Raw genomic sequence first — 27,278 nt, 5'->3', positions numbered from 1 at the left:
ATATATAAATATTTTATTTTAATGTTGTATTTTTGGGAGGCAAAAATTATTGTTTATTGTCAAATCATGTCTGTTTTATATTATGTATATATATAAATATATATATATTATATAAAAAATTGAAAAACAGAAAAACATACACATATTTGGTACAATAATATTAGAGATTTTTTTTGCTTCAACCAAAATATCAACACACACATATTTATTCACCAAAGTGAAAAAAATTGCACTCCCGATCCATCTTAATTGGCAACACCATTTTCCGTCTTCAACAACTTATATATTTTATATTTAAAATATATCTATAACTTAAAATTATTCCTAGAAAGATCAAGTTTTTCATACAAAATCGACTCTAGTTCAACAAACGTAGTACTATAATATATTTTTATAAATATGACTAAAGAGTGATCATAACTCACACAATCATATGAATCAATCTGTTAACCTCTAAAATAAATAACAATAGCAATATTGTTTTGCTATGCCATATTTTCACACAAAATAAAAAATATATATAAAAAACTTGAATTAATAACATTTATAACAAAAACAACCAAATGTTTGAATATAAAAAAATTTTAGTAAAAGGAACTTACTATACAAGTTTTGATTGTAAAAATTTTCAATTGAAAATGTCAAATAAAATAAAATAAAATTTTGGGTCAAATGCACTTTTCACCCCTAAAGTATATATAAAATCGTCATATATACCCCTTTTAACTATAAAATATAACAAACTCCCTGATAATATGGACCAAAAACTTTATAACAAAAATACCCTTATTGTTTGCACCATCTAAACTATGTTTATTATAGTCATCACCAAAAAACGTAATCTGAATTATTATAATTTTTTATTTAAAATAAATATTATCCAAAAGTTATAATTTTTGTAATTAGTATGAAAATTTGAATAAACTCTATAAATTTTCAATTCATTTATTTTATATAATTTCTAAAAGATTTACATAATTTTTATTTTGTATTGTTATATATAGTAAAGTTCTTTTCTAGAGGAATTGTCAACATCATCTAAAAAATTATTTTGAACATTTATGTATACGTACTATAAAATATGCAAATATGTTGATATAACTAATCTATAATATTTTATTATTTTATGAGTGATGATATGCTATATTTTAAATATTTGTGCATATAATTTAATATAAAAATATATAAGTTATATAACATACTTTCTTATAAAATTAAATTGAGCTTGTAAATAATTTTCTTTGTAAAACATATTTTCATATTGAACTTGTAAATTTTTTTTTATGTGCTATACATTTTGAACATTATTGTTTAAATAAAAATTTGAGTAAAAATTTTAAAATTACTAAAAGTAATTTTGAGAGAGATTTTTTAATTAAATATACTTAGGAAGTGAAACAAAAAATATAAAAATAAGTTAAAAAGGTGTTTTTGTTGTGTCAACACTAAATTATTTGTTTAGGTGGACTTTTGTTATAATAAATATGTGCTATACATTTTGAACATTATTGTTTAAATAAAAATTTGAGTAAAAATTTTAAAATTACTAAAAGTAATTTTGAGAGAGATTTTTTAATTAAATATACTTAGGAAGTGAAACAAAAAATATAAAAATAAGTTAAAAAGGTGTTTTTGTTGTGTCAACACTAAATTATTTGTTTAGGTGGACTTTTGTTATAATAAACATAATTTAGGGGTCAAAATGTATATAAAAATTTTATAATTTTGTAAAATGTTTATTAGCTGTAAGAAGGTCGATTGGTAAAACATATTTCAACTCTCTCCTCTCTCTCTCTCTCGCTAGGGTTTTGTTTTTCATCGATTGCACGAAAAATTCCCCAATTGGTCGTATCTATTCGATCGAAATGGTAAGCAAATGCGCGTTCCTGATTTCCAATTAGCTTATACGCTATTGTTCGCTTACCCATTTTGTATCTCGTGCTGTGATTTATCGAATGTTTTGGTTTAATTTTGTAGGAAAATGGAGGCGGAGATTTGGAGGCGAAAATTGAGATGTTGCTGAATGTGGAGAAGCAGATGAGGCAAGTGGGTGATGTTGCAGGTACGAGGAAGGCCGTCACACCTCTTGCAATTCTTCTTGTTACACCTCAAACAATGCCCCTCATTTTCTCCCTCCAAGAAAGCGAAAGCCGGCGAAGGAGAGACGCCGCAGTTCCGTCCTCCCACCGCCAAAATACCCTCACCCAACCCCACCATCAAACCATTTCCCTTCTCCTCTGTTCACTTCTCCGAGGAAAAAAGTTAAAGAAAGCAGGTGAAGTTCATGGTGGTATGGCCGACTCAAGGTTCGAATGTGAGGAGACGCGGATGCGGATGTGGGTACAAATCCAAGAAAGGAAAGCCCCCTGGTAAAAACCCTTAAACCACCGTTTTCTCCCCATCATCAAACCCCGCCCACACTCACATGGTGAAACCCTCTCACCTTCATTTCTTTTTTCTTGTGTTCATTTCTCACCCAAAAAACAGAGTAAAGAAAACCAAGAAAAGCAGGGGGAGGGGGGGGGGAGACAGAGCGAGAAGGAGGCCTCAAATTATGGTATTGCGAAATGTTACTGCTGTTTGAACAATCCTTCTTGGCCCAATATTTTCTCATTGTTCATATATTGATAGATAAAGAAGGAATACTGGAATACTCTCTGTTGATGTCCTAAGTTTTCTCTCACTTCCTTGCTTGCAAATACTTTCTCCCTCCATCTTACATGTCATCTTTATCTTGCTTTCTAGTGCTTCTTTCATTTAATTTTTGCTTTGACAATCCTAATTTGTTTAACTTGCTCTGTTATAATATCATATGGTCAATAATTTTCTTCTACTTAAAATTAGAAAAATGTTGCTAAGGATTGTTGGAACAGTTTACATCTGAATTTGATGAATGTCTTCTTCTAGGTTTGGGATTACACTGGTTTTGGATATACAAGGTACAATGCAGAGACATTAACAAAGAAATACTAGGGTAAGCACAATTCTGCGGCTGTCTCCTTCCGTGATGAAACCTGTAATATTCACAGATAATCTTATTTGTGGTTTTCATTTAGTTGAGTTGTGGAGAATAAATTGCTTCATAGATCTTTATTATCATGCTTACAGGTACTTAAATTTGGAAAATGTTTGTTTTTTACATATAGAAATTTGGAAATTTGGATAATCTTCTTGTGCATATGCTTCTTAAGTTTCGTCTTTCCCAAAAAATTCTAAGCATGTTATCTTAGTCTTGTTCTTCAGTCAGCTTCTCCTTTAATTGCTCATCGACAAAATAGAGCATTCTTTCACGCACTTTGTAATGCTAATCGCTTTTTGAACATCTGATTGTGAAATGTTGACATGCAATGTGCGCACCCTGATCTTAATCCAAAACTGAATTGCTTTTTAAACCATCTCTAATATCACTTTCTGGATATAAATTTTTGTTCAAATGCTATATTAGTTTAACTTTAGGCTTCTGAATTCCTTGATTCTTATCTGTAGAACTTGTTTGTTATACTGCTGTGCCATTTCTTAGGTGTTAGAGGCGTTTTTGGCTCCAGGATCGGAATTATGGATGCTCAACGAGGTTCCTGAAAAGGACCGAGAAAAGAAGTTAACAGATGGTGGCCTTGACATTTCAGGATTGGTTAACTTAAAACTGGTCCATCGTGAAGGGAATGCAGTCATTCGACGTCACTTGGAGAGTCTTCCACTAGAGACATTTGATTCTGTAAGTATTGTCATGCTCCTCTTGAGTTCATGTCCCGACACTAGCAAAACATTGTTACATCTTCACACAGGAGACCAACTATTAAAGCCCAATCCTGTAGTTTCAGAATGACATTCCGATACGCATTTTTGAAAAGATAACAATAACATATTAGCATAACCAGACTGAAAACGGATACACATTTATATTTCTGCAGACTAAGGAGATTAGGCACGGAAATATTGTAAACTTGAAAGGGGTGGAAGGTCCTCATAATTGTTTACTTTTTGTTTGTTTATTGGTTTATTTAAGTGAGGGTAGTTTGGAACTTCCCTTTTGCGCCTTTTTTTTTACAATGAAGAGAACTTGGAGCTGAGACTTTGATAATTTCAGAAGAGGGAGGTATAGTCTGTCACTATAGTATCTCTAAGGAGAGATCATCTTCCTTATTATAGAGTAAGATGCTTTCTTGAGGCCTGGAATAGTGTTTGTTGATGAAAGTTTTTTGTTAATTTTCCGCAAGCCTTGCCAATTACGCATAATATTCGCAAGGTTCATTAATTGTTTGTACTTTAAATTGAAGATTTTATTGTGTATCCTCGCTATTTTTGAGTGACATTATACTTGTTACAGAACACAGCTTTCCAGCAGAAAATATATCCTTCCAGATTAAGCTCAATGACCATACATTCAAGATCCGCATCAAGTCCTCATGGATCTTTAGCTAAATTGGAACTTAGTGATGGGAATAGCTTGTACGCCAAATTAGTGGTAAGTTTCATGTAGAACTTAACTATTCAAATTTCTCCTTATATCTGTAAGAAAAAACCATCAATCTACTCTTAATGCTTAAAAGATGTTGAATTAAGCTGTCCTGCTATATGGTGCTCACTGAAGGTTGGAGCTGATGGGTCCAAATCACGAGTTAAGGAGTTAGCGGGAATAAATTCAACTGGATGGAAATGTTCTCAGAATGCAATTATATGTATTGTAGAGCATATGGAGGAAAATCATTGTGATTGGCAACGTTTTCTCCCTAATGGCCCTATTGCACTTCTGCCAATTGGGGACAATTTCAGCAATATCGTCTGGACAATGACCCCTGAAGAGTCATTGAACCGCAAATCCATGTCAGAAGTTGATTTTGTGAGAGAATAGATCGTGCTCTTGACAATGGCTATGGCCCACATCCAAATTCTCAACTGTTTGGTGGCAGAGCTGCATTCTCTTGGCTCACTGGAGACACAACAGTATCCGCCAATGAGTGTTTTGAAGTTCCTCCCAGAGTGACTAAAGTAGCATCTGAAAGAATGGTGTTTCCACTGTCTCTGAATCACATTAAAACGTGTTGTTCTTATCGGTGATGCTGCACACACTGTTCATCCTTTGGCTGGTCAAGGAGTTAATATGGGATTTGGAGATGCATTCTCTCTTTGAAAGGTTATTGCTGAAGGCATTGCAGTTGGATCTGATATTGGGGAGGTATGCTAACATTCCTTGGCATAATGAAAGATATCTCTTAAGGTTTGAGCATGTTACAAAAACCCCATCTGGTTTTTAACAATTAAGATGCCCAATGCAGTCCAACTTTACATCATAAATTCACCCACCGCATCCGGTTTTTTATGTGGAATATGTAATGTAAAATATGAGCAAGAGTGGAAACATAATTTTTTCAATACGCAGGCCTTTCCCTCTTTTTTTTTTTTCGTTTAATCCGTAATACACAAACCTGAGGGTACATGTCTGTATAATTATTGCGTAATCTTCCTTTGTTATTCCAGCTCTTAAGATGTGACAATTTGTAGGACGTGAACATTTATCTAAATCATGAGCGTTCCATGGTTGCTTAAGTGTCATTGCTAAGAGGATATGAATCAGACAGGAGACCTGCAAACTTGACAATGGTGGCAATTCTGGATGGCTTTCAGAAGGCATATTCCGTTGATTTCAGACCACTCAATGTACTGAAACGCTGCTGCATTCCAAGGGGCTCATTATATTTCACCATTGAAAAGGCAAATAATCTCGTATGCATCTGGTGAGCAGAGATTTCCGCTTTTCTTATGACTTGTAACAGTTAATTTTCAGAACCATGCTAGTTCTTTTTGTGAATGATGAATTCTATTACATGAAGTTTTAATGGAAGCCACTTTTTCTTTTCTGATGTTTGGTCCCCTTGACCTGTCCAAATCCAATTTTCATCCCTCTTTATCTTCTAATTCAAGAACCAGCTTCAATTTCTGATGGAAGGGCCTTCACAGTTTATCATTGTTGGTTATTACCATGAACAGTTCAGTCTCCTTTCCAAGTTGATTACATTCATCATCTAATACCATATTGTGAGTGAGAGGGTGTTTCTGCTGTTTGAACAATCTCAAATTAGGATTTTCTGTACAATTTGGTCTTATGTAGACGTTATTCGTGATATTCCTGTATTTAGTCAGTTTGGGTAATATTGATGCTGATGAGCTTCAGCTCAAATATTGTTTCATTTGGTAATTTACTGAGTTGTGGAGCTTTGTGAGTACATGTATCATGAATGATTATGCTACTCAAGATTGATTTATGATCAGCTACCCCCAAAACACTTTTATTGTATTTGTTCTCGAAAATACGCAACTTGTTAATAGATCTCAAACTTATGCGAACCAATTCATTAGTTCATTGGTAGTGCTAGCTATTCTTTTGAGTGGATGGGTGGGCTGGTCCTCGTCCTACGTTTATCTTTTTAATGTTGTTCAAGGGTTGAAGGAGTATAATATTTGGGCATGGAGATTGGGTGGTATTAAGTTAAGCGCTAGTAGCACAATGACATTGGGAGGAGAATAAATGGAACATAAGTATTGTCAAAATCTTTTAGGTACCTTTGAGGACTTACGATGCTGGCGATCAACATAACAAAGCACGACGGTCTTGTTTATAAGAGTGTCACTTTTGGCTGTGTTTGTGTTTATGTAATGATTCATGTTGTTCTTAGTTGTATGATGCCCTTATAAGTTCATGATTGATGGTTGGTTAAGGCTTTGTCTTAACAACTACTTATCTTTTTAAGCAATGCTTTGGTTGTTCATATATATATATATGTGTAGACATTTGCCACATCTAATGCATTTGTCAACGTCTTTGTGTTTCAATGTTTCTGGACCACATAGGTAACCAAGCTTGTACACTCGTTTAAGGAAGGTTCGGAGGAATGGTCCAAGAAGGCGGTAGAGCTTGAGGAGTCATGAAGACTTTAGAAGTAAGTTCTATTTGTAATTTATTTATCCAACAATGGCGAATGATGCACACTACACTAATTCCTCTTCTGAACATGCAGTTTGGTTGTGGAATTTCAAAATTATCTGTTTTTCTTATGTCCATGCATGCTGGACGCGAATGGAAGGTGTATGAGGTGGCAAAGACGGTCTTTGAAAACAATTACACAGAAACTAGAAAGTCTTTGCAAAGTGATAACGGTGGTAAAAGTTGATCATTTTCTTGGCTTTCACTCTTCATTTCATCCATCAAGCATTCCTTTATATGTTTGCATTGTTTGCCTTGAGTTCTTGATATTTATAATCTACATTATGGGGTTGTGATTTTCTTTTTATCTATGGCAAGTTTGTTCCTTTGATAAATAGTGTTGGATGCTTTTTTAGTGGTTTTCAATTACTTTACTACTGTGGTGTGGGGTGTTTCTCATCTTGTTTTATTTGGTTGTGCTTTTATGTTATCTCATTCAAGTAAACGATGTATATTGTTCTTTGTGGTATATCAAGCTCTGTGAGACATGTTTTGTTGTCGGGATGTCTGTAATTGTTTAGCATTTTAGGATTAGACTCTTGGTTCAATTGAAATTACATGAAACTTCTCATATTCTAATTTTGATTTGAACAGCCCGATTCACCTTCCAAATGAGATAAAACCATTTCAAAAGTAAAGAATTCGGTGACATATATGTAGTGTTAATTAACAGATAGGAACCAGAGGGTAACTTCTTTTTAAGTTTTCATTTATCTTTTGTTATCCTATCAAACTACTTTTGTTTTGTTTTCTTTTGCCAGATACTATCAAACTACTTCCGTTTATATTATTTTTTAGTAATTTGACAAATAAATGTGATTTAGGAAGTCATAAGATTGAGACATGAATGTGCACTAGCATTATGTGATTGTTGCTTTGATTAACTGTGGAGTTGTTGAGGCATAATTTCATGCATTTTGAATTGCTTTGAAAGAGAGTTGGAATATCTTTGCTTCTACTAAATCTTAGGATTCTTGTGAGATCATATTTGTTTGCTAAAACTCTACCCGATTGATCCTTATATCCCTAACATGGGACATGCATCCATTTTGAAAAAATCAAAGGCCCTTCCCCTTCTGGAAAAAAAGAAGAAAGAAAAAAAAGTAAGAAAAAGGAAATTACATCTACTCCGCTGGTTTAGGTCACTTAGTAACTGGGTAACTTCATCACAAATGTTGTTATTCACGTAAAACGGTGGCCGGAGCTATGAGTATGCAAAGCACTTTAGGTAAAACGTGTTTTGGTTGAGTAACCGGGTGCCTTCACCACAAGTGTTGTCATTCGCGTCAAAAGGCCAGAATGCGACGTTTTTTGGTTGAGTAACCGGGTGCCTTCACCACAAGTGTTGTCATTCGCGTCAAAAGACCGGAAAACGGCCTAAAGAACACAAGTCACGGGCAAAAAAAAAGGAAAAAAAAAGAAAAAAAAGCCGTGACTAAAGCAAAAGGGGAAGAAAAAAGAAAAAAAATTCATTAGTGGCCAAAGAAAAGAAAGAAAAGCGAAATCCGTCCCGACTAGGTCGATGTAAGGAGATAAAAGGGTATTGTGCTAGCATCGAGGATGATAACATTTAGAAACCCATAGATTTTGTGGAAGCTTGATTGCCCTCCTCTATACTTGGCAAAACGAAGTGTTGTGATGTGATTGGCCTCTTACCCTCGTTATGAGAAGTTAGCATTTGCGTAATGTATTGCGGCATTTGTGTTTTGAGATTATGTGCACATAGTATTTCATTCTGTTGGAGGCAATAACTTTAAAGACATTGCGGCAGTCCTTTCTTTTCTTTATTGATTTATTAAAAAATTGTCACATTTCTTTGTGCTGAAATTTTTTTGTGTAAAATCCTCTACTTTAGGCATGCCTTTTCTTATGTGACTACTATTTTTGGTTGGGAGGAGGAGGAGATAGATTCTGGCCTTGTATTTATTGTAACAATATTTAAATTCTATATTATTATAGTTTTCTTTAATCTTATGAATTATTCCCTTTAGATTGCCATCCCAGCAGGGTGAGGGTGCAAGTTCAGTATATAGCAGTAGTGCATCTTACATGACCGCCCCTTAAAAGGAAAATGTATGTGCTTGCATGTAAGAGTTAAAGAAGTCTACCATGCTGCATATAGACAAGTATTATAAATTTTTCACTTCTAATCTGTACTTTACTGGCCCATGAATGCGGTGTATCCAGGTATGTGAGGTTGGGAATCATTGTTGACTAATATTGAAAATAAAATCAGATTCCTTTTTTGTGTTCCATGTTTCTTTTAAACTCTTTAATGAAGTTCATCAGATATCTTTTAGTTACATTTGCTACACTTGATGAGAACACCAGATGATGTCCCTGGATGTGCTTCTTAGTGCTGGTGTTCCGTGGTGCAGGTGACTATTTATATGCTATCATATCATATTTATCATTTGTACCCTACAGTTTACAACTGCTGGGGTCTTATGCAGAACCCATTTAGTTCATTGGTAGTGCGAGCTATTCTTTTGAGGGCCTAGGTGTGTTAGTGCTCTCCTGCATTTATCTTTTTATGCTCTTGAAGTGTTGAAGGAGTAAAATTCAAGTCCATACTCGACAATAGATATTGGGTGGTATTGAGTTATGCGCTCGTAGCAAGGTGTTTAAAATGAAAAAAAGATTACATCATGAGAAGAATATATGGAACATAAGTACTGTAAAAATCTTTTAGGTACCTTTGAGGACTTAGCGTTCTGCTAGGGATTTTCTTATCCATTGAAAAATAAACAGATACATTAGATACCATCATTTGTTAATATTAGGTCTGTGTTACTTTCTGTTGTTCTTTATCTTTAGTGATTTAATCTTTGGTTGCATTGTAAGTCACTCTCTTAAATCAATGTTTTTCTTGACTACTGGTGCAAAAAGCTCGAGAATTTGTTGTCACTTCCCAAGAGCTTATCACTCGGGGTTCAGTCCTGGTAAGTCACTTGTACTGGCTTAATTCCTATCGATATTTATGTTGATCTATCTAGAGAAGTTATTTAATATCAATATCTGAAATTAAAGTGCTTATTCTGTTTATTCGATCTTATTGTTTTAGGATATTATTGTGGAGATGCTGCTGATATGGCTAATACTGAATCGTCGAGTGTTGCAAGAGAAGCTGCAATACATAGTGCAGCTCTTAGGTGTCCTCCAATGGTGTCTCGCTTCCATTTATCATATGATCTTGCAGTCTCGTTATGCTATAGGTTTGTTTTCTTTTCTTATGTGTGATCCTCTTCTGGTATCACGCAGAAATGGTCTCTTGGAAATTTAGTATTTAACCGGCATTCCTCTTCTTGTTATGCCCCTTTGCAGAAACCTATGGTAAGATAATAATTATTATTTAAAATTGAAATATATGCAAATAATTGCTTCGTTTATGGAATACATGACTTTTGATCACAATGGGAATGCTAATTATTGTGTCGCACTATAGAATGATGCATGTTAGTTGGAGCTAAATGAAGGTAATTTGGTGGATATCTCTAAGTCATAAAGTATCATAGCATTTTAGAGGATGCTTGATGGTTTTGATTTTTTGAGTGCAATAATGGCAATATACTATAATTGTCTACAACAGTAGACATACTGTCCCCATATTCTTTTACTATTCCTTTCTCGAATTATGATATGCCTATTGCTATGTAAATTGTTGAACTTATGTACATGAGCATGCAATTGCAATCTCTGGGATTTTGGCATCGAACTATTTGGACAATGCTCTGGTCCGTTGTTGTGGGATGGGATGTTTGATGCTACATTTAGGATATTCTATACAGTTTGGTCTTATGTAGACTTTATTAGTGATATTCCTTTTTTAGTCAGTTTGGGTAAGATTGAAAGTGATGAACTCCTGCTCAAGTATTGTTTCATTTGGTAATTTACTGAGTTGTGAAGCTCTGTGAGTACATGTATCATGAATGAGTATGCTACTTAAGATTGGTTAATGATCAGCTACCCCCAAAACCCTTCTATTGTATTTGGTCTCTGAAATATGCAACTTGTTAATAGATCTAGATCTGAAACTTTGAAATAATTAAGCAGGCTGTTCAATTTGAGAATTGGAATTCATTGGGTTTAGGGCTTGAATTGGTATCTTTTTGTCTATACCTGTATCATCCAGAATGGTACCGTGATGCCAATCAGGATCACCATGAACTCTGTGCTTCCTGTTTCCATCATGTCATCTGTACTTTGTGCTAACTTGTATTGAACTACTGTAGCTCTTTGCGGATCTTGGGGATCTTCAATAGCACTGAAGTGTTGTTTATATATCAAACTACTGCTGAACTGATGGAGTTGAATTAGTATCTAGTTTCTATAGAGTCTAATTACTGGACTACACACTATGATCATGATCATTTTGTTGCAGTTTTTCGCCACAGAATATGAAATAAAGTAATTTCTACTGTGATAACGAAGAATTTTTCGCGCTTATGATCATCTACATTTCTTAGACTAAATATATTATAAATTAGTTACTGAACGTGGTTCTTTCTTATTTACTTTTGTTATTTAAATAGGATATCTATGGTAGAGAAATTTCTGTTTTTCCTGCGCCAAAGGGACAAATAAGGAGTCTTTACTTGATACGCATACCTATAGTTGGGTATGCTTGTTTTACAATGTTCCTAAAACGGGTGTGTTCTTTTTCAGGTAGGAGATGTGGCATTGTCCATATTGCACAGTATGGTAGCCGCTCATTCAGATATAGATGATGCTGGAGAGATTGTTACACCAACCCCCAGATAGAGTATCTTGTCAAGCTCACGTTGTACTCCACATATTGCACAAGTAATATTTTTAAGTGCCTGTCTTTCTATTGGTTGTCTGTGCTCTTGTCCCAGATTGGCCAACTGAAAAATCTGCTCATACTTATTAGAATAAAAAATTGCTAAAAACGCAGAAAGTTATGCTTATTATTGTATCTTTTGTTTATTTACCTGGAGAGCCTGAAAAATGTAAAGGTTGATATGTGGTTTCAAATAAGTTCCATCAACCTTTGTCCTCAAATATTTGAGATTTTCAATCTGGCCGTTCTATGATTTGTATTCACTTAGGGATAGTAAGTCGAGGATTATGTTGATGGATATGCGAGGGTGGGGTACAACATTTCCGACTTCTGTTAAAAGAGTTCTCTATCTACTAAATTTTGCTTGTACGTAGATCTGGTATAAGTTGGTTCAAAAGAATTATGAAGGGCTGTTCATTTTGTTTTTCCCTTCCCTCAATCTTTACTCGCTTCAACGAGCAGGCCATTCTTTCACGTACATAAAGCACTGGGCCCCTTAAAGCATTCCTTTGGTTATGAGCTTGGTTACATAAAAGATTGATGTGTGGCACGTAGAGTAAAATAGGATCAGAGCTTTATCCTACAATAAACCGTTTGCTTGCAAGCCATTTAAAATGGGAGTCAGTTGTCCGGTATTTATGCTTATCGTCACATGAGATGCACATTGGAGACTAATTGTGCAAACAACTCTAGAAGGGTCACTGGAACTGTTGCACCTCCTTAAACTAAGATATAGTTTCCCTGTAATATGCACTTAGGATATCTGCGTGTACTAGTATCCTTAAACTCCTGGTGTTTTAAAGATGCAACTTTTCATATTCTCTTGTGCCTTTTCATGGTAATTATATTACAACACTTTCAGTTTGGAAGTGGGGTAACTTTTGTTCCTTTCTTTTCCTTCCACAGAGGTTTGAGATGTTTTCGTTATTTTTTCTTTTGTTTTTAAGCTGAACTAGGCAGTGGCTGGATGGTGGCTCCATCAATATGCACATTGTTTCTCGATTTCAGAGCTTTGGTTAATGAACCAAACTCTTTCCTCGCAATGCTTTCTGGTGAACCGACTATTGTTGATGCTGCTGCTGCTATAGTTACTAGGAACCCAAAAGCAATGATCCGATTATACAGTACAGGCGCATTTTATTTTGCTCTGGCTTACCCTGGATCTAATCTACTTTCAATTCACCAATTCTTCTCAGTGACTCATGTTTATCAAGCTTTTCATGGTGGTGAGGAAGCTGCAGTTTCCTCTTCTCTACCTTTGGGGAAACGAAGTGTTTTGGGCGGCCTCTTACCTGAGTCATTGCTTTATGTACTGGAACGTAGCGGCCAAGTTGCTTTTGCCGCAGCAATGGTTTCTGATTCTGACACTCCTGAGATTATTTGGACACACAAGATGCGAGCAGAAAATCTGATCTGTCAGGTGGCGCTGAATCTGCAACTGGAGTTTGCTACGTGTCTTTCACCCCTAGCATCTTTTGTTAACATTTAGTATTTACATTCTAAAACATGGTGGTACTTGAGTCACGCTCAATGCAAATAAGTGCTGCATTTAACTCTCAGTTTTATTTGATTATGTTCTTCAGCATCTTGGTGATTTCCCTCAGAAATTGTCACAGCATCGTCATTCCTTATATGACTATGCTCCAATGCCACCAGTGACATATCCAGAGCTGAAAGATGAAATGTGGTGTCATCGTTATTATCTTCGAAACTTATGTGATGAAATTAGATTTCCTAATTGGCCTATTGTTGAACATGTTGAGTTTTTGCAATCATTGCTAGTAATGTGGAGAGAAGAGTTAACTCGAAGGCCAATGGACCTTTCTGAAGAAGAAGCTTGCAAGATACTAGAGATTTCCATTGATGAATTATCCAGAGACGACGCCCCTAAGAAACCAAGTTTTGAGTCAGTTGAGGAGATACCTAATATATCAAAGCAGATTGAGTATATTGATGAGGAAAAGCTCATGAGACAGTATAGGACACTTGCAATGAAGTATCATCCTGACAAAAATCCTGAAGGGAGGGAGAAGTTTCTGGCAGTGCAGAAAGCTTATGAGTGCTTGTAGGTATGCCAAATTCCTTGATCCTGTGTGAGGATCTGTCATTACTCATAAAAAATGGAGACTATATGATTAAGCTTGAGAAAAAAAGAACATATAGACAAGGGATCTTATAAGCTGCCAGATCTTATTTCAAATGAATTAGTCGGTTTGTTTAGACGCCGTTTTCACAATTAAGCTGTTTATTTGACTGATAGAAAGTGCTCTAAAGGTATTTATCAAGATGAGCCAAATGCTCTTTTACCCATATAAATGGATATCAGTATTGATTTTAAATATATCTTGGAACTAGGAAGGACACGGGACTATATATAGATATATATTTAATTCTTAGATATGATACTACCTCAATTTAAGGTGTGGACCAAGAAATAAATATAAACATATAAATTTAAGTGGCTTTTGTGGAAGAGTGAAAATGTAAATCATAGGGCTTTCCTATGAGGTTTGGACTACTTACATATGTTTCCCTTTGGTTTTGTTGCCTCCATCTAATATTTAATTCTGCAATCAGTAAACTTCTTGGAATATGATCAGCAAAGTTGGACAAAATTCCTAAGTTGAACCCTACATATGAGGGTTTTTATGAGGCATGTCTGTGGCCGTAATGCAATCCTCTTTAATTGGTTGTATTTCTTCATATTTGAGTTCCATGTTTCATATTTTCTTTTTAGTGATCTACTGCTTTCTCATTCCTCTTCCTTGGGTGAGGATTGCAAGGTCCCCAGACTTGGAGGTTGTTGCTTCTCTTAAAGGGCCAGTGTATTCTATATAGGCGATATGGGAATGTATTGATGCCATTCAAATATGCTGGATGTCCTATGCTCTTAAGTGCCGTTACAGTGGACAAGGATGATAACAATTTTCTTTCCTCTGATCGAGCACATCTTCTAGTTGCATCCTCGGAGCTTGTTTGGTTGACGTAAATTCATCATTTGCCTTTAATTTCCATATCATTCTTCTTTAGATAAGTACTTTGTAAATGTACTTTTGCTTATGCTATTTCCACATATTTAACTTTCAGGTGCCGAGTCTTCATCATTGAATGGTGAAGAGCTTGTGAGAGATGGTGGAATACCTCTTCTTGCAACCCTTCTTTCCTGTTGCATGTGTGTGGTCCAACCAACAACTCCTGCCACTGAACCGTCCGCTACTATTGTTGCTAGCATAATGCGAACCTTTTCGGTTTTGAGTCAGTTTGAAAGTGCGAGAACTGAGATGCTCTATTTTTCGGGATTAGTTGATGACATTGTTCATTGCACTGAACTTGAGCTTGTTCCTGCTGCTATTGATGCTAACCTGCAGACCATTGCTCACCTTTCTATCTCCTCTGAAATTCAAAATGCCCTTCTGAAGGCTGGTGTACTGTGGTAAGATAGATCATTATATTGTTATGATTATGCTTTCATCAGTTTTCTAGCATGAGATTCTAGTATCTGGAAGTTTGCAGAACACTGCTGTTTCTGTTATGGATTTCTTGACTGTCCTTCTATATTTATTGCTTAACCTGGCTCCAAGTGACATATTGCTCAGTGACTTAGCTTCTATTCGTTCATTACTTTTCACTCTTTTGCCCATATAATTCTTCGTAGCTCATATATGGATGTTGAATAATGTAATTACACCATATTGGTCTGTTTATAATGCTCTTTGTGCTCATGTGGATGACTTTGTTGCTGGCATTTTCTCTGTGTCTGTCTGAGCTTGTATAGAAAACTTATTTGCTTGTGAAGGTGTTCATATTTTTATTTTTTTTAAATTGAACAAAATGTTGGAACTCTAGTGTTGAAGATACTTTGTGATGACTATTCTTTGAATGGCAGAATGTACCTTTTCTACGTGAAGTGTGAAAATTTAAGCTTTATGAACAATATGAATTTTGAAGCCACTGCATCAGCTGGCACATGACTGTTACATCTTACAAAAACCACTCCGATGTTTCTCAAAAAACTGCCGTACCTTGATGTTATAGTTTTCTCTTGTGGTCTGTTACTTGAATCGAGGTCCATTTACAAACTTGAGGGTTCATAGAGTTAATGTTTATTTGTTCGGTACCTTTTGTTGAGTCAATTTGCTTGCGAAGAGAGTACTTGGTATGTAGTTGTCATGAAGATTCTATAACTGATTCAAGTTTCATTTTTTTTTCTTTTCCCGATTTACATTTTTACTAGCAAATCCGGGTGTGGTGGTGGCATGGATGTTTTCTGGACGTTCTGCATTTAAATCTAGAGAACTTAATTTTCCTTTGAACTGTCTTTTGCACTGGACATAGTATTTAATTCAAAGGATCTCTTGCAGGTCAACTATTGGTTCTTTAAGGGAAGAGGTTATTTGTTTGCATCTAATAGAGTATCTTCTTCCGTATATCTTATCTTGTCAGATCAAAGAAATTTGGTGTTTGGCCTTAAAATCTATGCCCTTCCTATCTATGACTAGTTTTGAAGTTTCCATGCATTTCTTATGTTTGATATGGTTTCTATTTGCACATTTTCCTCCTCCCCACCCCATCAAAAAAAACAAAAAAACAAAAGAAGAAGCTTTAGCACCAGAAGTTCTTTTCACAAGCCTGAAGGTTTTATTTTTTGCATAATGATTAAGAAAAGGGTATCTGTTATGTGCAAGCTATAATTCTAATCTATATGTAGGTTGTCTTTCTGATAATAATTGGGGTGTGGGTGTTACTTTCCATAACTATCTAGATTGAAAATGTTTTAAACACATATACTGTAGTTCCAAGTGATGGCCATATGTAGATGCTCTATGCCATAGTTGATGACCTTGTGGGACTCTCAGATATCATGACATAGTTTCACTTGATCTTTCATTTAGAGATAATCTGGAATTTCCTCCACTCGAGCAGAACTTTTGAAATTTGTGGAAGAGCAGCGTGCAAGCCTCAGTCATCATGGTTCATATGACTTGAGAGTATTATTTAAGGAGCTCTATATTGGAAACGTATACTTGAGAGTCTATAATGATCAACCAGATTTTCAAATTACTGAGCTTGAGGACTTCTGTCTTGCCCTTGTTGATTTTATATCACATCTAGTCCATAATGCACCCGCTGCAAGCATGGATACTCATGTCACTTGATGGGAAAAGCTTGGAGAGGGAGGATTTGGAACTAGTTAAGATTCTTCAATACGGTCTGCTATCCCTTCAGGTAGAAGTCTGGTGGTTTTTCGTCTGACACTTTTTTAGTCACCCTTGACACCTTTTTTTCTGTAATTTCTGTAATTTTAGCGCTTGTTGACAAAGAATCCGGATTTAGCTTCAGTGGTCTCCACAAAGGAGAAGCTATTGCCCCTCTTCGAATGCTTTTCTCTTCCTGTTTCTTCATCAAGCAACATTCCTCAGCTATGTCTACTTGTTTTGTCACGGTTGACAACATATGCACCTTGTGTGGAAGCAATGGTCGCAGATAGCTCTTGTCTGCTTATTTTATTACAGTTGCTTCACTCATCTCCCAGCTGCCGTGAAGGAGCTTTGCATGTTCTCTATGCCTTGGCTAGCACGCCGGAGCTAGCTTGGGCAGCTGCAAAGCATGGAGGGGTGGTTTTCATTCTTGAAGTTCTCTTGCCAATACAAGGTATGCTGATCTCATAGATAGCGGTTTCTTAAGAATTCTATCTTGCGCTCTAAAATGGAAATTTTGTGTAGAAGAGATTCCGTTGCAGCAAAGAGCCGCAGCAGCTTCGCCATTAGGGAAGCTTGTTGGCCAGACTATGCATGGGCCTAGAGTGGCGATAACTCTGGCAAGATTTCTGCCTGATGGCCTTGTCTCGGTAATCAGGGATGATCCTGGTGAAGCAGTTGTGACTGCTCTTGAACAAACAACAGAAACTCCTGAACTTGTCTGGACTCCAACAATGATCGTTGTCTGCACAAATAGCAACTATGGCTTCGGATCTGTACCGTGAACAGGTGAAAGGACGTGTTGTTGATTGGGATGTACCTGAGCAGGCTTCTGGCCAACAGGAGATGAGAAATGAACCTCAGGTATAGTTGCTGTGTGCTGCAGATTTACTCTTTTGTTTTTGATTGATAAATGTCTTTATATCCAAGTATGGAACATTTGCAATGAACTAACATAAAATGCCAGACCAAACTTGTGGGACAGAAGTGGTGCATAATTAGCAAAAGAAATTATGTTCTGAATTCATATGATAAGTTGCTCAAGGTGGTCTGAGTTCTATTTTTTTTAATTTCTCCATAAATATATTTGTGTTCATAATCTCTTTGTGGTCATAATCCCTTTGCTGTGTTCGCGTAGGTTTTGCATGCATTTGCAACAGTAGGGGCCTATTGTACCAAAGTACGTGACATACTGAGTGCCTCTGATGTAAGTCATGACTCTTTAATCTGTGTTGCATTTTATCTGACCTATTATTCTTGAGTGAGTTTTTCCTGAAATTTTTAGAACAACTAGTAGCTAAAACCCTTGAGTTTGTGTTTTTTGCATGAATTGGTCAACTGCTGGCAGCTTTATGTGGTTGGTCAGCTGACCCATCCCCTGCTAAACTAGATCATAATGTGATACTGACTTAATCATGGTTTTACTTTCCATCAGATTTAGCTGCATCAAATCTTGTTACTTTTAACCTTTCTTTTTTAAAAAATTATAAGCAGTCAGTCTTTCAACAAAGATGACTTCCAGCCGTGGTATCTTCCATGTTTCCTTTAAAAGGACAAGGAAAAACAATATGCACACCAAAATGAAAAGCTCTAAAAGGATTAGTAGTTTACAAGTCCTTGTTAAAAGCTTTTCTTGAGGTATTATGATTGTTTCGTGAGTTTTTTGATTAGCATGCGAGAATGCTAAGTGAATAATGATTTATTTAGGCTTAAGAAAATTAAAGCTGCTGAGAAGATTTCTGTATCTTCGTTTCACATGTATCTTTGATCTGCTTTGCACTGTAGATGTAGGCTTATTAAGGAGTTCTTCCATACTCTCACATAGGATGGGCAGGATAAGGTCAGCTAATAGTGGGTCTAGTTTGGATCTAGGTAATAGAACCGCCAGGATAATGATCATATGCTCTGAATTTGTGGGTTGATCAGGCATAGTGCATGAGTTTTAATACATTTAGTGGATAATGTTGTGACACTGTAGATTATCAAGAAACATGGAGTGCAAATGAATTTTTGAAAAGCATGAATTGTTCTGAAATAATTTACATGCCAAATGTATGTGATACATGAATTAAATATTGAAAAGCATATTTTTTTTAAACTAATTTGCACTCCAAGTATATGTGAAACACAATCGACACATATGATGGTTTTTAGAATTCAATGAATCTTTTAGTAATTTAATATTCAGAAAAAGATGTCATATTTTGTTGTAACGAATCTTCCAATAGACGTTATTGGTGATATTCCTTTTTTTTTGTCCATTTGGGTAAGATTGAAAGTGATGGGCTCCTGCTCAAGTATTGTTTCATTTGGTAATTTACTGAGTTGTGAAGCTCTGTGAGTACATGTATCATGAATGATTATGCTACTCAAGATTGATTACCCTTCTATTGTATTTGGTCTCTGAAATATGCATCTTGTTAATAGATCTAGATCTGAAACTTTGAAATAATTAAGTAGGCTGTTCAATTTGAGAATTGGAGTTCATTGGGTTTAGGCCTTGAATTGGCATCCTTTTTGTCTATACCTGTATCATCCAGAATGGTACCGTGATGCCAATCAGGATCACCATGAACTCTGTGCTTCCTGTCTCCATCATGTCATATGTACTTTGTGCTGACTTGTATTGACTATTCTAGCTCTTTGCGTATCTTGGGGATTTGAATTAATACATTATTCAATTTCTATAGGCAGTTGCTAATCATCTTGTAATAAAAATTGTTGGAAGTTTTCGCTGGTTTTACTCAATCGAGGCTTAAAACTCGGCTACATATTGCACAGTTGGTGAAGGTGAAGGATACATCAGCTAAACTTAAGCAAGCTAGTGAAACATAATATCTAGTTGAAGTTAGTGTCATTTTGTCTCTTTGCTTAACAGTTGATCCGGCAGTTGTGTTTTGTCATATTTCATCTATTCTGTCTATTTTAACCAATTTATGTGTCATGATTGCCTGCAAATTGTGGTGTCCTAGAAATCTTGCAATCTCTTGAAACTCAAACAATGCAAATAGACTTTGTTTGTAGTTTTTTTGTTTAAAATTTATGGGGCAATAAAATGATGTTTGATCTATTTTTTGCACCAATCTCTGATCCGTGCTAGACGGTCTGATTTCCAAGCTGTTTCCTGCAGGCAACCAAGAAAATTACACTGCCAAACTTGCGAAAGACTTTCACGCAGATTTGAAGGTCTGCTTAGAGGGAGACAACGGATACTCCTTTTGTACCCCAAGCCATCTTCCTTCTAGGTAATATATTCTATGGGATAGGATGCTATCCAAAATGAGTTCAACTCTGGGATTTTCTTCTGTTTGTGGTTTCGCTAATGGCAAAACTATGGACAATATTTTATAGTTTGTGAAATTTGCATTGATTGGTGGACCATTTACGTAATCTCATACACTTTCTATGTTAAACTATATTGTTGGGCTGTGGCTTAGATTTTGAAACTACCATCTCCTGCAGCTACTCAGCTGGCGATGCAGATATAAGTGCAGATAAGAGTCCGAAACAGTGAGCTCGTCTTGTGAATCTAGGAGGTACACCAATTAAGGAATTTTAACGTTTGTGGTAAATGTTATTGAAAATGACAAACATATAATAAACCATCTTTATTTCAACAGGCCATTGTAAATTTGGTTTAGCATGAATTGAAATGAGATTCACTATTTGCAGACTAACATAGTGTTTGTAACTTTGTAAAAGTACTGGCATTTGTGGTTTCTCATCCAACATATGTTATGGTACCCGTCGCATGTGTAACTTCATCGAATTTATCCTGTCGCCCTCTAATTTATAGTTCTTTCTTTTTCTTTCTTTTTTGTCTTCCATCTTTCATTTAAATTCTTCCAATGGAATTCATCACATAATTTTCTTTCAGTTACATTTGCTACGCTTGGCTAGAAGACCACGGTGATGTTCCCGGAAGTGCTTTAGTATTGGTGTCCTGTGGTGCAGGTGACTATTCATATGCTATCATATCATTTTTATCATATGTCCCCCAATGTTTTGTGTTGCTGGGTTCTCATTTTCTTGGATTTTTGACTAATTGGAGCGTATTTCTTCATTGTTTTTGCTGCTTTGATTTAATTTATCTAGTAATAATAGCGTTTGTGTTCTGCCACCTTGCATATCTGCTGCTGAAACTCTGTTGTTCTCCATTTTCAACTTTCTTGTTCACAACATATATAGTCAACTAACATATTGTAGAACTCTTGTAAAGTTGATCAGCTCTTGTGGTAGAGATTGTGTTCTTGCTTGAGTGCTTGGACTCATGTTGAAGTAACTTCCTCCTTGCTTATACAACTCTTTGACAGTATAAGAATTGACGGGTGATTAATACAGTTGTTGAACAAAACCTTCCAGCCAAAAAGGTGAGAATAGATCCATCCTCATATACTCTCATTTATTTTTTAAAACGGTATCAATAATATATGAGTGGTGTTCACACTTTTATTATAGTATAATATAATAATATATATAACTGTAAATGAAAAGCATACTAAGTTATTGTGTATATTATAAATTTGTGAATGATTTGCTATTAAATTTCTTCATTTATGACTGTCGTTAAATAATTTTATAATTAATTTTTAGTTTTTAATTTATTTGCATAGGATAAATGAGATAGTATTTGTCATTTTCTATATTTCTTCATTTTTGCGATGATAACTATATATCTTTCTTATATATATAAAATTATATTTGTTGTCATTATTTGTGGTTTAATGATTTTGAATTTTAATGTTTATGAATTTTTACAAATTTGGTTTGAAATTTGACCAAATTCGTAAGAATTTGTAAACGTTAAAGATACAAAATCACATCAATGGCTAAATGAGTCAAAATTAATCTTATATGTAATTACCAAGACACTTATTTGTACTTTTTGAATTTTAAAATAATTATTTTTAAAGAAATTGTCTATATGCATGGTATATTATACAATTATATTTTTTTATATTATATATAATTTACTATAGAAACAAAAAAGAATATTTATTTGCGTACTCAGAATAAGAAAATTGAATTAATTCTACATAAATTGTTTATAATTATATTAGTATTTTGTGATTTATTATATATTACTAATAATATTTTCATATTGTTATGTATAGGGTAAATTATATTTATGGTCTTGTTTTGTTTTATTCTATGTATACCAATGTTATAGGGCAAATTACATGTTTTTGGTTCTTAATGTTGTCGTATTATAGGACTTTTAAAGAATCTATATGCCTTATATAATTATATTTGTCATATCATTTATGAATTACCTTTATTCTATATTATTATGTAGATATTTATTTGCTTTATTAGGCAATAAAAAAAAAGAAAAATTGAATTTATTGTACAAAATAAATAAATAGTCCATACGGTTATTACATTTGTAAATATAATTGAATTTATTGATTTATAGTTCTCATGTAGGGTTAGGAGTTAGGATATAAAATAATTGTCTTATAACTGATAGTAGAAAATTAAAATTACGTCAGTTAATTAATATTTTTAATCAATATTTTTAGAAATATGTCATATATATATATAGGATGATGTTAATATTATTATATTTTTATTTTTATAAGTACAAAATTTTTTATCAATATTTTTGGACCAATTCCTAACGAAAAAGGTTAAGCCTAAAACAATGAAAGTTTCAGTTTGTGTAACTTGAAACGTTTTGGAGGAAAATGTAATTTTTTTTTTAAGTTAATCCTAAATTTATTCATTAATTATGTCAAGTTAGTTGCTTATTTTGTTAATAAAGTTTTAATGCAAAATTAGTTATTTCTTTAATTAATTTTGTTAATTCATAATAATAACTAGTTAATTTGTATGGACTAGTCATCATGTACATATTAACATTAACATTAATGTTCATAAATTTTTATAGATTTGGTTTGAAATTTGACCAAATCCGTAAGAATTTGTAAACATTAGAGATCAAAAATCATATTATATAAAACACAGTAGCTTGTGGAAAATAAAATAAAAAAAGTAAAAAATAATTCTATATGTAAATATTTGTACCACGTGACCATAATATTTATTTTTGCTTCTTGTACTTCTTGTTTTGTTTTTGTTAATTTATTATGTGGGTAGTTTATTTTTTGCACTAGTTGTTGTGGTATCTCTACGTGTATATAATAAATAATTTTTATAATTAAAATGTAATAATTTGTTAGGTAGTGGTCTTAATAATTAAATGATATCTTTGTTTTTTAATAGAAAATTATTCAATTTTCTAATTTTATATGTAAGCTAATGTTATTACTTTAAAATTTTATTTTGAATAACATAAAAAAATTAAAAAAACTAATTTATTATTTATATTAAGATAAAACATCAATTTATTTAAAAATTATAATATATGCAGAGTTTATTATTAATGTATATAACCAAACATTACGAACATATCCTTGCTTTGGATATTTCGCAATACAATTAGTAAATAAAAATTAATTTTTAATTTATGTGAAGATAAAATTCTTATTTTATTTATTAAAATTTGTGGTAAATACGTATTAAATTCTAAATTTTTATGTCTCTAATTTTTTATTTCTTAATTGTCAGAGTTTATTAAAATATTTTCAATACTCTAATTCAAGTAAAAGTTTATTTATTTCCTATTAAAATAAATAATTTGAAAATAGGAGAAAGAATATTCCATGTTCGTCAGTTCTTTAGTTAGTTATTGTTGCACGTTTTTCTTATGTCCACATAATAAATAATATTTGTAGTTCAACAAACGATTAAAATTATTGTTCTTTATTTTTTTTAATATTTTTCTTTACTAATTATTTTTTAATATTTACTAAAAATGCCTCTATCAAATATGAAAAATCAGATAAATTGAAATGTATTTATTATTTCTCATCGCTCCTTGATAAAATTATGGATATAATACTTCTAAAATTTTTTACAACCCCAATATTTGTAGTATTGTGAATGGGCATTTATGTAAGTCAATATTATTATTTTGGTTTCAAATTTTGCTTATAATTTATTTTATTTTATATTATGTCAAACAAAAATAATAATTTTAAAAAATTAATTTATTATTTATATTAAAACAAAGCTCTTAAGATTTTTTTTAAAAAATTAAATTTATTTATTTATTATTATTTGTGGTACATATTTATGAAACAATTTATTATTTATGTATAATAATAATTTATTAAGATATTTTCAAAACAAATAATAATTAAATTAAAAAAAATAATAAGAACTAAAAATCATTTTTGTCTTTGCAGTTTATTGTTATATGAATCATTTGAAAATGGGATAATTTTATATTGGGTGTTTTGCCACTCAGGTAAGTCCTGTCGTTAAGTTTATTGTAGACTTTTTTTGTTTTTGTTTTTTTTTTCTCTTTTATAAATGTCTTGAACTCTAAAATAATATTTTGTTTGAATAACTACTAAAATTAAAAATCTTATATGTACAAAAAATATAGCTTATGAAATTCTTTTGAAAACAAAATACACCAACAAATGATTATTTAGGATTTCTATCGAGATATTGACGAATGTTATATGGATTTATTTCAAAGTTGATAGTATGGCCAAATTTTTGGAAGATTCTTTAAATATTTAGGAAAAAGAAAAATTATAAAGAAAACCCAACGATGGAACTGCATATCTAATTTAATTTTTAAGTTAATGTTGCTTATTATTATGTGATTAATTACTATTTAATTTTTAGAACTAGTCGTCGTGTACATAGTAAATATTATAAGAAATAATATTTTATTTGAATATCTAGATAGTGGTTCTAATAATTAAACATTATAATTATAAACCAAAAAACGTAATAATAACTCAATTTCTAAAATAAATAATTTAAAGAATATTTTGGTGCTTTTCTTTTTTCATGGGTGAAAAGAACATGTTCCTTGGTTAGTCCGTGATTTTATAAATTTTTCATTTTACATTTGATTATGTTCATGGTTTAAATGCAAAATACTGACCTTAGCAAATAAAAATTACATAAATTTTTAGTTTTGTCACTATTTTAATATTTTTTATATATTTTTTTGTACTTATAAGAATAAAATACAATCTACATATGTGGAGTCAGATTAATATTATTATTTTTTTTTATAAACAAATTGAAATGATAAAAAAGTAATGTCATCGTTATTTTTTTTGTACTAATTATTTTTTACATTCACATTGTATTATTTACTTGGCATTAACTTTACTAAAAATAGCCTCTATCATGGAAGATGAGAAATTAAAAAAAAATCAACGAAATTGAAAGTACTCACCATTTATTATAATTTTGGTCAAAAAAACTACCTAAGGTAAACTATATGTAAAATTTAGGATTAATTTATATTTATATAAATTAAAATCACTAAGTTTATTTAAAAAATAGATATATTTTATTATGATTATATCTTTTATAAATTTATTATATATTTATAAAAGATATAATTATATCTACAAAATACAAAATTTATTAATTCTAAAATTAACTACAAAAGAGAAAAAACTATGACTGAAATTCTTCTAAAAATAAAGTATAAAATTAAAATAAGTTTATAATTAATATAAAAATAAAGATGAGATGTACAAATTAATTTTCTCTATCTTATATTACAGTAATGAATTTCTTTATATATATGTACTTAACTTGCAATTATGTTTTAGATTACAATTAGTATATTTTAATTTTAAATGTACCAACAATAATAATATTCAAAATAAAATTAATTAAGTTAATATTATTGTTTTAAATTATAATTTAATAATATTTTATATTATTTGTATTTAAAAAATTTGTATTGTTTCAAATCTTATAAATTTTATATTCACCTCAAGATACTTGATAGTACTATAAAAACGTGGAAGATAAATAATTTTATAATTAATTTATTTACATAGGTTAATTTATTTACATAGGTGAATAATTTAGCATATTTCATATTACTTTGTTTTTTTTAACAATTATACATTTTTTCGTATTATACTAGATTATTAAATTATGTGTAGTAAGTTAGAACATATTTATTAGTCGGATTTCAACTTAGATGTTTTATGATAATAGAATTCTAACAGTTTATACTTATATTATATTCTCATTAGTTATAATTTATTATATTTCAGAAATCATTATTTGTAATGAGAAAGTTACAACTATTTCATTTATCTTATAATCTCATAAATTCAATAATTAAATTTCATTTATCTTATAGTATCCAAAAGATTCATTTTAATGATCTCAATGAGTTGGCCACATAAGTCTAGTATTAGACATGTCAAATTCTGTTCTTTGCTAATGATCTCCATCAATCAATTCTTCATTTGTAAAAAAGTATTGTTCGAGGACAACGTCAAATCATGCATCAAATCGACAATTTGAGCAGGCTTCTTCAAAAAAAAAAATTTTAATGAAAAACAAATGAATTTGTGATAATTCATTTCTATTTCTAGAAAAAAACCTCATTTCTTGGTGTCAAAATAGGATATGCGGTAGAAAAATGGAAGATCTACTCTCTTTTTTTTTTTTTTCCCAAAAAATCATCTTGGAGATTGTATAATGCTTACTCTGAAGCTCTTTGATGTTATGGGGAAAAAGGTCTCATCAAGGACCAACACATCAGACGGAGGAGCACAAGACTTTTTGACTGTCTCCAGTGTTGGAATCCTGTTGCTCAAAACTGTGCTGTCACATAAATAAATGTGGTTGCTGCTCGTTTGTGCTTACTCTATTGTTCTTACTTCAAATTAATTCAAAAGTACACGTTTTCTTTCAAAAAAAGTATTTTATTTTAGATGGTCAAATTATATTAAATTATCACAATTTACTTTCTAAAATTTTGAAATTTCTCACTTTGTCATTCGACTTAGGGCCGTTCACTTGGAGTTAGGATAAATAGCCTAATTCAATAAAAGCTTGTTTCTTGTTTACTTTGAGTGTTAGGGCCTGGGCTTGTGGCCCGAGCGTGGCATTATTATTATTTGGACACAATTAATCACCAACAGAGGGGGTTTATTATCTTATTCGAATTTAGACTCCTTAAATATTCATTGATATTATTTATTGTTTTACTCAAATTCTACCCATAAAATATTCAAGCCATTCTATACCTAAAATAATTTGATATGATATACTCTTATGTTACATACTTACACTTTGACATTACTAAATTTGTTTAGATAGAATTATGTTTATAGAATCCAAATAATTATTTCGTTTTTGTGTTTATGATTATAATGTTTAATTATCAGGACCACTATCAGGACCTCTATGAATTGTCATCCTTTTTTTAAAAAAATATTAGCAATTTTTATGA

The 27,278-nt window shown here is 32.4% G+C and overlaps 1 protein-coding gene and 1 pseudogene across 2 annotated transcripts; both read left to right on the top strand.

Moving 5' to 3' along the window:
- Positions 1–1,758: 1,758 nt before the first annotated feature.
- Positions 1,759–21,189, top strand: LOC105162397 (uncharacterized; annotated as a pseudogene). Its single transcript, XR_016065467.1, has 21 exons — positions 1,759–1,868; positions 1,978–2,062; positions 2,908–2,974; positions 3,057–3,108; positions 4,328–4,465; positions 4,592–5,176; position 5,432; positions 5,549–5,735; positions 6,850–9,924; positions 10,047–10,197; positions 11,648–11,785; positions 12,731–13,852; positions 14,567–14,768; positions 14,871–15,216; positions 16,676–17,009; positions 17,090–17,435; positions 17,507–17,845; positions 18,120–18,188; positions 20,112–20,226; positions 20,444–20,517; positions 20,859–21,189. The product of XR_016065467.1 is annotated as an uncharacterized LOC105162397 (transcript).
- Positions 12,751–15,220, top strand: LOC148788111 (dnaJ homolog subfamily C GRV2-like). Its single transcript, XM_088880361.1, has 4 exons — positions 12,751–13,260; positions 13,367–13,848; positions 14,521–14,582; positions 14,871–15,220. Exons 1-4 carry the CDS (start codon positions 12,751–12,753, stop codon positions 15,218–15,220), a joined length of 1,404 nt encoding a protein of 467 aa, XP_088736487.1.
- Positions 21,190–27,278: the final 6,089 nt, after the last annotated feature.

The sequence above is a fragment of the Sesamum indicum genome, linkage group LG5 (genome assembly GCF_026168435.1).
Source record: "Sesamum indicum cultivar Baizhima isolate 11 linkage group LG5, ASM2616843v1, whole genome shotgun sequence".
Lineage (NCBI taxonomy): Eukaryota > Viridiplantae > Streptophyta > Magnoliopsida > Lamiales > Pedaliaceae > Sesamum > Sesamum indicum.
The sequence above is the reverse complement of the archived record's forward strand: the minus strand, read 5'-3'. Positions and strand labels throughout refer to the sequence as shown.